The sequence below is a fragment of the Dreissena polymorpha genome, chromosome 2 (genome assembly GCF_020536995.1).
Source record: "Dreissena polymorpha isolate Duluth1 chromosome 2, UMN_Dpol_1.0, whole genome shotgun sequence".
NCBI lineage: Eukaryota > Metazoa > Mollusca > Bivalvia > Myida > Dreissenidae > Dreissena > Dreissena polymorpha.
The window spans coordinates 144919407-144934583 of record NC_068356.1 but is presented as its reverse complement, the minus strand read 5'-3'; the positions used below and the strand labels follow the sequence as shown (position 1 = coordinate 144934583).

General features: G+C 34.8%; 1 protein-coding gene across 32 annotated transcripts in view; it reads right to left on the bottom strand.

The window, feature by feature from the left end:
• Nucleotides 1–15177, bottom strand: part of LOC127869326 (uncharacterized) — an 81962-nt gene that overhangs the window by 13042 nt on the left and 53743 nt on the right. For 11 of the 32 annotated variants that reach the window (XR_008044514.1, XR_008044513.1, XM_052411793.1 and 8 more), the window contains 4 exons: nucleotides 14552–14605; nucleotides 12361–12414; nucleotides 10166–10219; nucleotides 7378–7504 (listed from right to left, as the gene is read on the bottom strand). Coding sequence is in view for 30 of the 32 variants with exons in the window: in XM_052411793.1 (XP_052267753.1) it covers nucleotides 7378–7504; nucleotides 10166–10219; nucleotides 12361–12414; nucleotides 14552–14605 (289 nt within the window). In the remaining 2 variants the exon portion in view is untranslated. Of the gene's footprint in view, nucleotides 1–7370; nucleotides 7505–10165; nucleotides 10220–12360; nucleotides 12415–14551; nucleotides 14606–15177 lie in introns of all 32 variants that reach the window. The other 21 variants (XM_052411798.1, XM_052411807.1, XM_052411806.1 and 18 more) reach the window with 8 other exon arrangements.

Sequence of the window (15177 nt, the reverse complement as noted above, 5' to 3'; positions counted from 1 at the left end):
CTCTGAAAACTAACATGACAATATGCACATCTCCAACAGGTAGGAATACTGCATATAAAATTTCATTCAATTAAAATTATAAGTTCTGTGCTCTGACACAGAAAATTAGTGTTTTTCCCAGGCCATTTTAGCGTGGCGAAAAGCCACGCCGCCCTCCCGGATCGCCACGCTGCCCTTTTCAAAGGCAAATTTCGCCACGCGCCCTTCTTTTCAAAGGCAAATTTCGTCACGCGCCCTTATCGATAACATCTTTATTGCCTTACGATCTAACTTGATCCGTAAAATCAGCGTTCTTGATTGTCTGTGACGCTCCGACTGTGTTTGATTTACTCAAGAGACGTCAACGTCTAATCGACTATATTATTTGAGCAGATTTAATCTATTACAGTGCTCGATTTATAGGTAGACTGCTCCAAAGCTGTGAATTAGTCATGCGTGAATAACCCCGTGTCAGTATCAATCGATAATGCCAGAGGCTATGTTATACCAAGCGCACTTTTCGGTCGGCAATGTGTTCTCCTCCACGATAAAATCGTTACTTCGGAGACTTTTGATGAAAAACTCGATGTTATTCTCGTGGCAATTGTGCATTGCATGCATTATTCAGTTATATCAAAACATATATTTTACGCATAATTACATTTAAAAACACAAACAAATTTATTCTTTATCGCTTTCGTCTTTAAGATAATTAGATCTAATTATTGAAATAATTACTGAGACGTATACTTATTTAACAAAATGCGAATCGCGTATACGATTTAACGTTGCTATGCGTACCTGTCGCTTACATCATTTGACATTTGAACCACATGGTGGACTATACAGAAATAAATTGTGACTCTGCAAAAATGGCAAATAACGTCGTAAACGATCGAATTAACGATGGAGATTATACATTAAGAAGGAATTAATGAAATGTCTGTGATAATCAACGATGCATAAAATGTTTTAGATAGCAACAACATTATTTATTTATTTGTAATCTACTTGGTGGATGTATGTCACGGAAACGAGTGTTTGCATATTGTTAGCGATCAATTTACTCGCAATGTTATTTTAAACATCTGGCAAGATTATTGTTAGAAAATGGGATAAGACAAACATGGTTTTATTTATATATTAGTGTATCTGTGTATAATCAGACTCATATGCATATATTGCTTTATTATGTTTGTCGTGCTGTACAGTTTATTGAAACAGCATGGAACTTAAATGTACATTGCAAGGTAAATATATTAATATAAATCATATGTTAAATACATCAATTATCATTAAATGTGCTTGTTTATATGTTATTTTTTCCACAACTGCTTCAGATGCGATTACATGTTGCCCCGTAATTCAGGTATTCAGGGAATGTTTTTGCCCTTTTTTGCCTAAACTGCGCGCTAAAATGCCCTTTTTGAAAGTAATGCGCCATGCCCCTTTGCCCTCCTGGGAAAAACACTAAGAAATGTAAAATTCAATAGAAAATCTCATATTATTTATCAAAGAGCATAGCAGCCCAAGCTAAAAAAAAACCTTGAAAATATACTAAGTCCAGCAAACTTAATAGAAATGTTGCAAATGACATGCTATTAAATTCAAATCATTAGAGTTTCAAGATCAGATGTGGTAAGAATTGTTATTAAAGTGCAACTACCGTACCTAAAAGGGACCGTCACCCTCAAACGACGAAAAAAGAAGTTCTAAAATACCGTATTTTTTTGCAATTATTGGTTAATATTGATTAAAATATCACCACTGGTATATTACATTACTTGAAAAAAGTTCATATTTTCAGTATATTCAGTAATAAAATTTCGCGATGTGAAATTGAAAGTAGTACATCGCAAAAATAGGTGACATAACAATATACACACAATTAATAACGCAAGTAAATTGATCATTTTATGTATAACATATGTACAATTAAATCAGTACGCATGCACAATATGCATTCCTGGGTTTACCACGTGACGATGATGATCAATATACTTGCGTTATTTATAGTTAACTGGTAGTTAACTGGTACCTGTACCCAGTAAAATTTTATTACCGAATATACTGAAAATATGAAAACTTAACAAGTTTTTCAAGTAATGTAATATATCAATCGTGATATTTTAATCAATATAAACTAACAATTGTAAAAAAATACAGTATTTTAGAACTTTTCTTTTTTCGTCGTTTGTGGTTGACAGTCCCTTAAAACAAAACGCAGCTGAACAACCTGAAAATGTGCACCAATGTCTTCTTTTAAAGGAAAGAGTAAATAAAGCTTCTTGAAAATAGCATCATTACTTCCTGAGATCTTGCACGGAAACAGAAAAAATCTATAACAAAATGCCATATAATTCAAATCAAATAAAATTTAAGACAATTAATAATCAATGAAAAATCATTGGACCAGAACATCATGACAAGGATGTGCATGCTGCACATCCAAGGATGCTGCATAACAAGTGTCCTCAAAGTCAGAATAAATAGTATTTAAGAAAACTTGAGCACAAGCAAAAACAAGGGACAAAATTGTCACAAAACCAGGTTTTCAATTTGAAAAAAAAGTCTGATAAAGGGAGACAATTCAAAATGTACATTGTTACCCCCCTTGTGTAAGATTCAATCTATTTTTACTCGTGGCGACCTTGATTTCAATTTGAAAAAAAGTCTGATAAAGGGAGACCAACTCAAAATGTGCATTGTTACTGATTGTTCAAAGTTACCCCTCTTGTTTCAAAATCAATCTATTTTTAGTCGTGGCGACCTTGACCATGGAGATATTGACGTAACTCTTTTGCGCGACACACCGTCCAATGATGGTGAACAAATGTGCCAAATGATTTTAAAATCTCACGATGAATTACATAGTCATGGCCCAGACAAGATCAATTATGGCAATTTTTGACCTTTGAACTCAAAGTGTGACCTTGACCTTGGAGATATCGATGTAATTCTTTCGCGCAACACACCGTCTTATGATGGTGAACAAATGTGCCAAATGATTTTAATATCTCACAATGAACGATAAAGTTATGGCCCGGACAAGCTTGTTCCGCCTGCCCGCCAGCCCGCCCGCCGACATTCACCAATCTAATAACCAGTTTTTTCCTTCGGAAAACATGGTTAAATATCACTAGGGAAAAGATCTTCCACCATTGAAATTTTGACATCATTTTCTGACAAATTCATGAATTTATATTTGACACTAAAAAAGCATTTTTTTTAAGATACAAAGGGCCATAACTCCGTTATTAACAGATGGTGTACAATGCCATTTGGCATGCATTATCCTCTTATCCATATAATTATATACTCATACCAAGTTTCAATGAAATCCGCCAAAGCACTTCCAAGATATGGCTCGGGACACAAAAGTGCCGGACTGACGGAAAGACGGACAGACGGAAAGACGGACGGATGGACAACGCCAACACAATATCCCTCCGCCTATGGCAGGGAATAACAAGAATATATTTTAACATGTATAGAATAATTGATTACTAATTTTGTGTTTATGGCATATTTACATAAAAAAAATTGTTTATCAAAGTTTATTAAAACACTTGCAGTCATTAGAAAAAAGCCTGCATTTGGATATACATCATCAATAATCATTAGATTCACTAAGTCATGTGTGACCAGTTCCACCTACATAGACATGAATCAATTAAAGGGTATTTGATGATATTAAGGCACAAGGTTTTGTTTTAAGTTATGTTCTACATAATTATAGAAAAAAAAATTTGGAAGCCATACTGATAAACAGAGTTGATCTGCCTATTGAACATTTTATTTACTTGTGTGGTTTTTAATGCAAATTTTAAGATCTTACAGCTCTTCTGGTAAGATGTAATATCATCTTTATATTAGCAGTGGAGCCATGTGCAGAGTTTATCAGCTGTTATTTGTATGCCTTTTATTCTTTTCACTTTGAGTTTGAGATTAGCAAGCTCTGCAAAAGATAAAGACACTTGTAACAGCCTTGCAAGCCTTAGTTTAGGCAATACTTACATTCCAATTCTTTAACCGAAAAATGCTTTGTTTATCTTAATTTTAATGTCGGAACTTAAAACTTATACTGATTGTGTGACATGACAAGGTTGGGTTATACAAGGTAAGAACAATAGTAGAGATTTACTTTCACAAGGAACATTTCTGGAACTTCATGCATACCTTTATGATGGTATTACAGATAAAATGGTTACACAATTATGTTCGTGCAGATACCATACTATTTTCAAGTGGAGCATACAAAGAAAATTGGAAAATATAAAATACATTTATTATTGTACAATTACTTGTATTAATGTACTTGTGTGATAGTTTTTTTTTATATTGATCTATGTATTGCTTGAATGCCTTGATATCATAGACAGAGTACCAGATGTTTACATTAATGAATCGTGAAATTAAAATGTCAAAACACTCTCCATTAGCAAGTTATATTATTTATTGAATAGCAAGCACATAAGACATTCAGGTAAATATAGAGATGATATAGTATTACAAATAAATATTAAAATAAAATTAAACTAGAAATGGCGGGGCAGAGGCCGACCCATATCCCCAAGCCACATATTGTTAGTAAAATGAGTGAAAATCTCTGACCCAGCCCAACCCCAACCCACATAACTTTTGACCCAGGGGTCAGATCAAAATTCCAACAAGAGGGCCTGAAAGGCCCAAGGTATCCCCCGCAACATATGCTTTGTTTGAGGATGGGTGCAAATTGGACGGATGAACATAATGATAGATGGACGGACGGAGGACAATAACACAAAACTAAGACAAAGGAAGGTTCTTAAGCCTTCACAATTTATTTCATACCAAGTTTCAAAGAAATCCGCCAAAGCGCTTCCAAGATATGGCTCCGGACACAAAAATGCCTATAGTAAAAAGCATTTTTTCAGGATACAAAGGGCCATAAGTCTGTTTTTAACAGATGGTGTACAATGCCATTTGGCGTGCATCATCCTCTTATGCATATATATACTCATACCAAGTTTAAATGAAATCCGCAAAAGCACTTCCAAGATCTCCGGACACAAAAGTGCCTATAGTAAAAAGCATATTTTCAAGATACAAAGGGCCATAAGTCTGTTTTTAACAGATGGTGTACAATGCCATTTGGCGTGCATCATCCTCTTATGCATATATATACTCATACCAAGTTTCAATGAAATCCGCCAAAGAACTTCCAAGATATGGCTCCGGACACTAAAAAGCATTTTTTCAAGATACAAAGGGCCATAAGTCTGTTTTTAACAGATGGTGTACAATGCCATTTGGCGTGCATCATCCTCTTATGCATATATATACTCATACCAAGTTTAAATGAAATCCACCAAAGAACTTCCAAGATATGGCTCCGGACAGACGGACGGACAGCCGGACGGACGGACAACGCCAAAACAATATCCCTCCGCCTCTGGCAGGGTATAAATAGTGCACTGTCCCACATGCTCATAGCTTCCATGTGTGTAAGTTTGAAGGTTCTAGTGCTAATAGTGTAGGAGGAGATAGTGGCCAGGACAGACAGACGGACAGACGGACGGAAAGACGGCCGAGATAACCACATAATGCCCACGCTTTTCAAAAAGCGTGGGGATAATTAACAGTTCCGGCAGTAAAAATCACAATTCATGATGTGTATGCCTCAAATTAAAAGTAAACAAGGGACAAAATTGTCACAAAACCAGGTTTTCATTGTGAAAAAAAAATCTGATAAAGGGAGAAAACTCAAACTGAACTTTTGAAATGACCAAAAAAAATTAACCCCCTTTGTAAATTTTTTATTTTTTTTAAAATCTATTTTTAGTCGTGGCGACCTTGACATTGGAGATATTGACGTGATTCTTTCGTGGGACACACCGTCCCATGATGGTGAACAAATGTGCCAAATGATTTTAAAATCTCACAATGAATGACATAGTTATGGCCAGGACAAGCTCATTTATGGCCATTTTTGACCTTTGAACTCAAAGAGTGACCTTGACCTTGGAGATATCGACGTAATTATTTCGCGCGACACACCGTCCAATGATGGTGAACAAATGTGCCAAATGATTTTAAAATCTGACGATGAACGACATAGTTATGGCTCGGACAAGCTCATTTATGGCCATTTTTGACCTTTGAACTCAAAGTGTGACCTTGACCTTGGAGATATCGACAAAATTATTTCGCGCGACACACCGTCCAATGATGGTGAACAAATGTGCCAAATGATTTTAAAATCTGACAATGAACGACATAGTTATGGCCCGGACAAGCTTATTCCGCCAGCCCGCCAGCCCGCCCGCATTCGCCAATCTAATAACCAGTTTTTTCCTTCGGAAAACCTGGTTAAATATCCAAAGCAGAATTATTATTCATTGCTAGCAAAAACACTATCGGTGCACAATCACTAACATTCTACTACACAGTTCATTGACAGTATAAATAAAATAAGTTCATCCATAAATGTATTATTAGAATTTTAAAGAAAGTACTCAGCTGGTGTTCCATGTTTTAATATACAAGTTTGCTTCTGCTCTGCAACATTATAAGATATCTGCTTAGCAAATCGAGAAATCTGTTCAACATGTTTAATCACTTCAATCAGGTAATCTACGACAAAAAAATCTACATGAATATTTTTATTCTGAAATGATTCCTGTGTATATTATTGAATTTCTATTTCGGTTCAGTATCTACAGCTTCTTTTATCACGGATTATTTTGCTTGATAAATAGTCAACAGTTAACAAGTGTTTACTATAGCCATATAAGCAAAAATGCCTGTTCCGCCCCCTGACAGCCATGTTTTTGAACCAACCGGAACCGTTTTCAAACTCATCCAAGATATCATTGAGACAAAGCTTCTGACCTTATTTCATGAAATAAGGACAATAAATTTTGCCTTTAGAGTTGGCAAATGTTGATGCCTCACGCCGCACAACAGAAAAAAGGACATCACAAAAACTCAGTTACCATGAGCACATTGTGCTCAGGTGAGCTAAAAAACAAGAGCTGTGTTTGTAAAACACAATGTCCCCTACTGCGCCGCTTTGAAGCTATATATTTGACCTTTTACCTTGAAGGATGACCTTGACCTTTCACCACTCAAAATGTGCAGCTCCATGAGATATACATGCATGCCAATTATCAAGTTGCTATCTTCAATATTTCAAAAGTTAGGACCAAGGTTAAAGTTTTGGGACAGAATGACAGACGGAATGACAGACAGAATGACAGACAGACAGACAGGCCAAAAACAATATACCACCGATCATTCTATCCGGGGGCATAAAAAACATGGAACACCAGTCAATGAAAATGCATTCAGATTTCAGATCTACAAATGGATACATTAAGATATTGAAGCAAGCAAGGATGATGACATACATAATACCTGGATTGCCGGTTGTTGTAGTATTTCTTTTTCACAAACAAAACAAATGCAATGATTGCCGCCAGCAGTATAAGTAGACCAACGATCAGGGCAATAATAACTCCTGCTCCTAGGCCGGCATTTGCAACTGTAACAGAAGTTGAATACCATATATTGTTATATTACTGGAATAAAATACCTATCTATGTAAGCTTAATTCCATCAACAGCCTTTAATTTATTCAACTAATTCTTTTTTCAGTATAGAATCAAACCAGTGCTTGGTGTCACTGTGAACTCCACCATAGGCATAGTGGACATATAAACATTAGACCTTCCAGTTGCAAGGTGGACACTTAATTATCAACCATCACCTTTGAAACATGTGCTTTCCAATGCTTAACAACTTGCTCAAATAAATTTATTATTTTGCTGTTTGTGTTTAAATGAGTTGTTTGTTTTTCTAACATAATAACAATTGATATTATGAAATATATTCATCCTCTGGGATATGTGATGAAATATTTGTAAAATGACTATAACTATTGTGAATAAAGTATGAAACAGATGTACCAGCAAAAACATGTGTGTATATTTTAATAATACAACAGTTTCAAGAACAACCTATGCAATTTAATTCTAAATCTGAAGAATAACTTGATTTCTTGCACAAATTAGATCTAACAATGGAGATATCAAGTTGTCCCATAGTCACTGTTCTAACACTATTCTATTAAAGAAGACAAGTCTCTGAATAATTTCTAAGTGCTATTTATTCTTTTTCTTAAGTAGAGTACAATACCAAGTGATTCATAACTATCAGACTAACAGAGTGTTCTCTAGATCTGAGGAGCAGAATGAATGCTTACAACAAACACACACCATTTTATTCTCAGGAAAATAAACATAAAATTTAGATATGTCTTATCCCATTCTTGGTTGGTTGACTCTTCTCTTCGCCCGATTTTCTAAACCCACCCCTTCGAATAACCCTTGTTGATTGGATGGATCGCTCATGCCTGTACCACATGTCACAGCAGAAAAGTGCAATACACAGTTATCACGTTTGACCAATATGTTCGTGATGAACATGTGCAGATAATAACCTTTGTGAATAGGAGACCTCATTTTATTAGCATACTTGATCATATAACCAGGTGTTCTCTTATGGACAAACCACATTGGTAATATGAAACCTAACACTTCTATAATCAATGATACACATTAGATACACATTCAATCAGAACTTGTATCTGTTATGTACGTTGGGAAATTGGAATTACATTTATATATTCAATTATTTAAATTTCATTATATACCATATCTGAATTGGGACTTGTTATGAATTGTTTATCAAGGACTAAGACAAATCAACAGATGTTCCTGATAATTGAACTTCATTGGAGAAATAAAACCATACCTCCATAATCAATTTTTCAAACTTCATTACATCCTATCCGAAGATTCTATTTCCTAAAGTAGTTTATTTATACAACAACAACACAACAACAACAACACAATAATGTACAATGAGCTTAATTCTGTTATTATTTATATATTATTATGTCCATTTATATGTCCCTTTATATATAACAATGTACAATAATGTACATTATGTTACACAGTGAACCTGGACTATACATGTACACAAATTGACAGGTTAATAAGTAGTATAAGACATTCAGAGAACCAAAGTGTTAAAAAGATGGCATACTATTGATGAAAGTACAATTTTCAGAGGGAGTTAACAGACCTTCTAGTTATAATCACTGATTCATAAAAAAACCATCATCATTTGTAAAATTACAGATAAGTAAGTAACTGTTACAATTACATCCTGAGTTATTAAGAGGGAAAGTCAGAAAAAAGATGACATTCAAGAGATTGTTTGGTTTCAATTATGCATTTTTCAAAATAACCAGAAGGTATAAAACACAACAAAGCAATAATGTTTGGTAATTTTGCTACACAAACAAACTGATTTGAACAACATGCCATATTATTTATATATGTTAAATGGGTATGTCTTCAATAATATTATGGTCCCTTCAAGCCAGAATGTTTCATAAGCGATTTGCTCTTATTTGGCATGCTGATTGACACTATACTAATGCAGAACAAAATAAGTATTGCTTACTTGAAACAGAACATGGTTGCAATAGCAACTCAACAATATTTACCTTCCTCGGACTTAAAAAACACAGGTGATGTCACTTCTCTTGATATTGATTCTTATTTGAATTTGATTCCTATAAACTATGACATTATGGGTGTTTCGAAATGCAGTATTCAATAACAAAAGTCATTAAAAAGGAAAACATTTAAGAGTTTAAGTTTAGAGAAAATAAAAAGCAATTTTCAACAAGACTATTGCCAAGCAATATAATGTCCCCTTTGGGCTCCACCATTGTCAGATTTTTTTGATTTTTTTTTATTAGTTGCCAAAGCAACCAGATTTTTGACGTAAGATCAAAATCATTAAATGAAATAACGTGCATAATGTCCATATTGCCATCTATCCATGTTTCAAGTTTCATGAAAAAATATGAAGAACTTTTAAAGTAATCGCAGGATCCAGAAATGTGTGTCAGACAGACTCACAGACAAACGCACAGAGTGCAAACCCATAAGTCCCCTCCGGTGAAACAGGTAAGTGAAAAAAACATAAAACACAACAAAGCAATAATTACTGTTTGGTTATGTTTCTTCATTTACCACTTTTCAGAACATGCCCAGACACCATAAGAACACAATTACTGGTACTGGTTTGTAACAGAACATGGTTGAAATTGCAACCCAACAATATTTACCTTCCTCGGACTTAAAAAACACAGTTGATGTCACTTCTCTTGATATTGTTGATGCTATAGATTGGGGGAGAATATAAACCCTTATTTGAATTGATTCCTATAAACTATGACATTGTGGGTGTGTCCAATGTAATTTTAACAAGGGCTGTCTGTAAAACATGCATGCCCCCCATATGGGCTGTCCGTTGTAGTGGCAGCCATTGTGTGAATACGATTTTTGTCACTGCGACCTTGACCTTTGACCTAGTGACCTGAAAATCAATAGGGGTCATCTGCGGGTCACGATCAATGTACCTATGAAGTGTCATGATCCTAGGCAAAAGCGTTCTTGAGTTATCATCCGAAAATCATTTTACTATTTGGGTCACCGTGACCTTGACCTTTGACCTTGTGACCTCAAAATCAATAGGGGTAATCTGCAAGTCATGATCAATCTACCTATGAAGTTTCATGATCCTAGGCGTATGTGTTCTTGAGTTATCATCCGAAAACCATTTTACTATTTCGGGTCACCGTGACCTTGACCTTTGACCTAGTGACCTCAAAAATCAATAGGGGTCATCTGCGAGTCATGATCAATCTACCCATGAAGTTTCATGATCCTAGGCGTATGCGTTCTTGAGTTATCATCTGGAAACCATTTTACTATTTTGGGTCACCGTGAACTTGACCTTTGACCTAGTGACCTCAAAATCAATAGGGGTCATTTGCAAGTCATGATCAATCTACCCATGAAGTTTCATGATCCTAGGCGTATGCGTTCTTGAGTTATCATTCAAAAACCATTTTACTATTTCTGGTCACCGTGACCTTGACCTTTGACCTAGTGACCTCAAAATCAATAGGGGTCATCTGCGAGTCATGATCAATGTACCTATGAAGTTTCATGATCCTAGGCCCAAGCGTTTTTGAGTTATCGTCTGACAACCATCTGGTGGACGGACAGACCGACAGACCGACCGACCGACAGACCGACCAACATGAGCAAAGCAATATACCCCCTCTTCTTCGAAGGAGGGCATAACAAAAAGGTCCTAAAACAGGAAAACTTTTTACAAAAAGAGTAGCATTATAAAGAGGACCTTAAATTTGCACAACAGAGGTTCACAATACTTTCATTGCAATTTATACTGTAATATATATATACAATTAAGAAACAATTAAATTATATGAAAACCAAATTCTTTATAAAGCTTGATTTATTTTTCAGTTACTTAGCAGAAACCATAATTTAATTTTTATCTTACTTTTTTAAGTAATGGTAAAAATGACAACACTATCCTACTCGCAATGATAACCAACGTCTTAAGTATGAAGTTCCATTACAATATTTTGTAACATATTAATAAATTGCGACCTAGACAATTATACTGCTCGACCCATATGCAATCATAAATGGAATTTTGACCTAAGGTATCTATTTATGATGTTTTATTAAAAGACTTGTTCTAAAGAGATTGAACATAAACATTTTTACTCTACCAAGTAAGAGTGACCTTGACCTTTTACCCATACATCTTATACACAAACACAAATGAGGTCTTCAACTATATGTATATCGCATTATGAAATGTATCAAAATCTTGATATTGATGATGCTATAGATTAGAGAAGAATAAAAACTCTTATTTGAATTTGATTCCTATAAACAACGACATTATGGGTGTTTTGAATGCAGCATTCAATAAGAAGTCATTAAAAAAGAACACATTTAACAGTTTAAGTTTAGATAAATAAAAAGCAATTTTCAACAAGACTATTGCCAAGCAATATTATGTCCCCTACGGGCTCCACCATTGTAAGATTTTTTTAATTTTTTTTTTATTTGTTGCCAAAGAAACCAGATTTTTGACGTAAGAACAAAATGAAATAATGTGCATAATGTCCATATTGCCATCTATCCATGTTTCAAGTTTCATGAAAAAATATGAAGAACCTAATGTAAAGTAATCGCAGGATCCAGAAATGTGTGACAGACAGACTCACAGACAAACACACAGAGCGCAAACCCATAAGACCCCTCCGGTGAAACCACTAGGGGACAAAAACATAAAACACAACAAAGCAATAATTACTGTTTTGTCATGTTTCTTCATTTACCACTTTTCAGAACATGCCCAGACACCATAAGAACACATTTACTGGTACTGGTTTGTAACAGAACATGATTGCAATTGCAACCCAACAATATTTACCTTCCTCGGACTTAAAAAACACAGTTGATGTCACTTCTCTTGATATTGTTGATGCTATAGATTGGGGGAGAATACAAACTCTTATTTGAATCGATTCCTATAAACTATGTCATTGTGGGTGTGTCCAATGTAATTTTAACAAAAAAGTCCTAAAACGGGAAAACTTTTTACAAAAGAGTAGCATTATAAAGAGGACCTTAAATTTGCACAACAGAGGTTCACAATACTTTCATTGCAATTAATACTGTAATATATATATACAATTAAGAAACAATTAAATTATATGAAAACCAAATTCTTTATAAAGCTTGATTTATTTTTCAGTTACTTAGCAGAAACCATAATTTAATTTTTATCTTACTTTTTTAAGTAATGGTAAAAATGACAACACTATCCTACTCGCAATGATAACCAAAGTCTCAAGTATGAAGTTCCATTACAATATTTTGTAACATATTAATAAATTGCGACCTAGACAATTATACTCCTCGACCCATATGCAATCACAAATGGGATTTTGACCTAAGGTATCTATTTATGATGTTTTATTAAAACACTTGTTCTGAAGAGATTGAACATAAACGTTTTTACTCTACCAAGTAAGAGTGACCTTGACCTTTTACCCATACATCTTATACACAAACACAAATGAGGTCTTCAACTATATATGTATATCACATTATGAAATGTATCAAAATCTTGATATTGATGATGCTATAGATTGGAGAAGAATAAAAACTCTTATTTGAATTTGATTCCTATAAACAACGACATTATGGGTGTTTTGAATGCAGCATTCAATAAGAAAAGTCATTAAAAAAGAACACATTTTAGAGTTTAAGTTTAGATAAATAAAAAGCAATTTTCAACAAGACTATTGCCAAGCAATATTATGTCCCCTACGGGCTCCACCATTGTCAGATTTTTTTTATTTTTTTTTTATTTGTTGCCAAAGAAACCAGATTTTTGACGTAAGAACAAAATGAAACAAGGGCTGTTTGTAAAACATGCATGCCCCCCATATGGGCTCTCCGTTGAAGTGAGAGCCATTGTGTGAATATGTTTTTTGTCACTGTGACCTTGACCTTTGACCTAGTGACCTGAAAATAAATAGGGGTCATCTGCCAGTCATGATCAATGTACCTATGAAGTTTCATGATCCTAGCCATAAGCATTCTTGAGTTATCATCCGGACACCATTTTACTATTTCGGGTCACCGTGACCTTTACCTTTGACCTTGTGACCTCAAAATCAATAGGGGTCATCTGCAAGTCATGATCAATCGACCTATTAAGTTTCATGATCTTTGGCATATGCGTTCTTGAGTTATCATCCAAAAACCATTTTACTAGTTCGGGTCACCGTGACCTTGACCTTTGACCTCAAAATCAATAGGGGTCATCTGCGAGTCATGATCAATCTACCAATGAAGTTTCATGATCCTAGGCGTATGCATTCTTGAGTTATCATCTGGAAACCATTTTACTATTTCGGGTCACCGTGACCTTGACCTTTGACCTAGTGACCTCAAAATCAATAGGGGTCATCTTCGAGTCATGATCAATCTACCCATGAAGTTTCATGATCCTAGGCATATGCGTTCTTGAGTTATCATTCAAAAACCATTTAACTATTTCGGGTCACCATGACCTTGACCTTTGACCTAGTGACCTCAAAATCAATAGGGGTCATCTGCGAGTCATGATCAATGTACCTATGAAGTTTCATGATCCTAGGCCCAAGCGTTCTTGAGTTATCGTCTGACAACCACCTGGTGGACGGACCGACAGACAGACCGACCGACCGACAGACCGACAGACCGACATGAGCAAAGCAATATACCCCCTCTTCTTCGAAGGGGGGCATAATAATGTGCATAATGTCCATATTGCCATCTATCCATGTTTCAAGTTTCATGAAAAAATATGAAGAACTTTTAAAGTAATCGCAGGATCCAGAAATGTGTGACAGACAGACTCACAGACTAACACACAGAGCGCAAACCCATAAGACCCCTCCGGTGAAACCGCTAGGGGACAAAAACATAAAACACAACAAAGCAATAATTACTGTTTGGTCATGTTTCTTCATTTACCACTTTTCAGAACATGCCCAGACACCATAAGAACACAATTACTGATACTGGTTTGTAACAGAAAATGATTGAAATTGCAACCCAACAATATTTACCTTCCTCGGACTTAAAAAACACAGTTGATGTCACTTCTCTTGATATTGTTGATGCTATAGATTGGGGGAGAATACAAACTCTTATTTGAATCGATTCCTATAAACTATGACATTGTGGGTGTGTCCAATGTAATTTTAACAAAAAAGTCCTAAAACAGGAAAACGTTTTACAAAAAGAGTAGCATTATAAAGAGGACCTTAAATTTGCACAACAGAGGTTCACAATACTTTCATTGCAATTAATACTGTAATATATATATACAATTAAGAAACAATTAAATTATATGAAAACCAAATTCTTTATAAAGCTTGATTTATTTTTCAGTTACTTAGCAGAAACCATAATTTAATTTTTATCATACTTTTTAAGTAATGGTAAAAATGACAACACTATCCTACTTGCAATGATAACTAAAGTCTCAAGTATGAAGTTCCATTATAATATTTTGTAACATATTAATAATTGGCAACCTAGACAATTACACCCCTCGACCCATATGCAATCACAAATGGGATTTTGACCTAAGGTATCTATTTATGATGTTTTATTAAAACATTTGTTCTCAAGTGATTAAACATAAACGTTTTTACTCTACTTAGTAAGAGTGACCTTGACCTTTTACCCA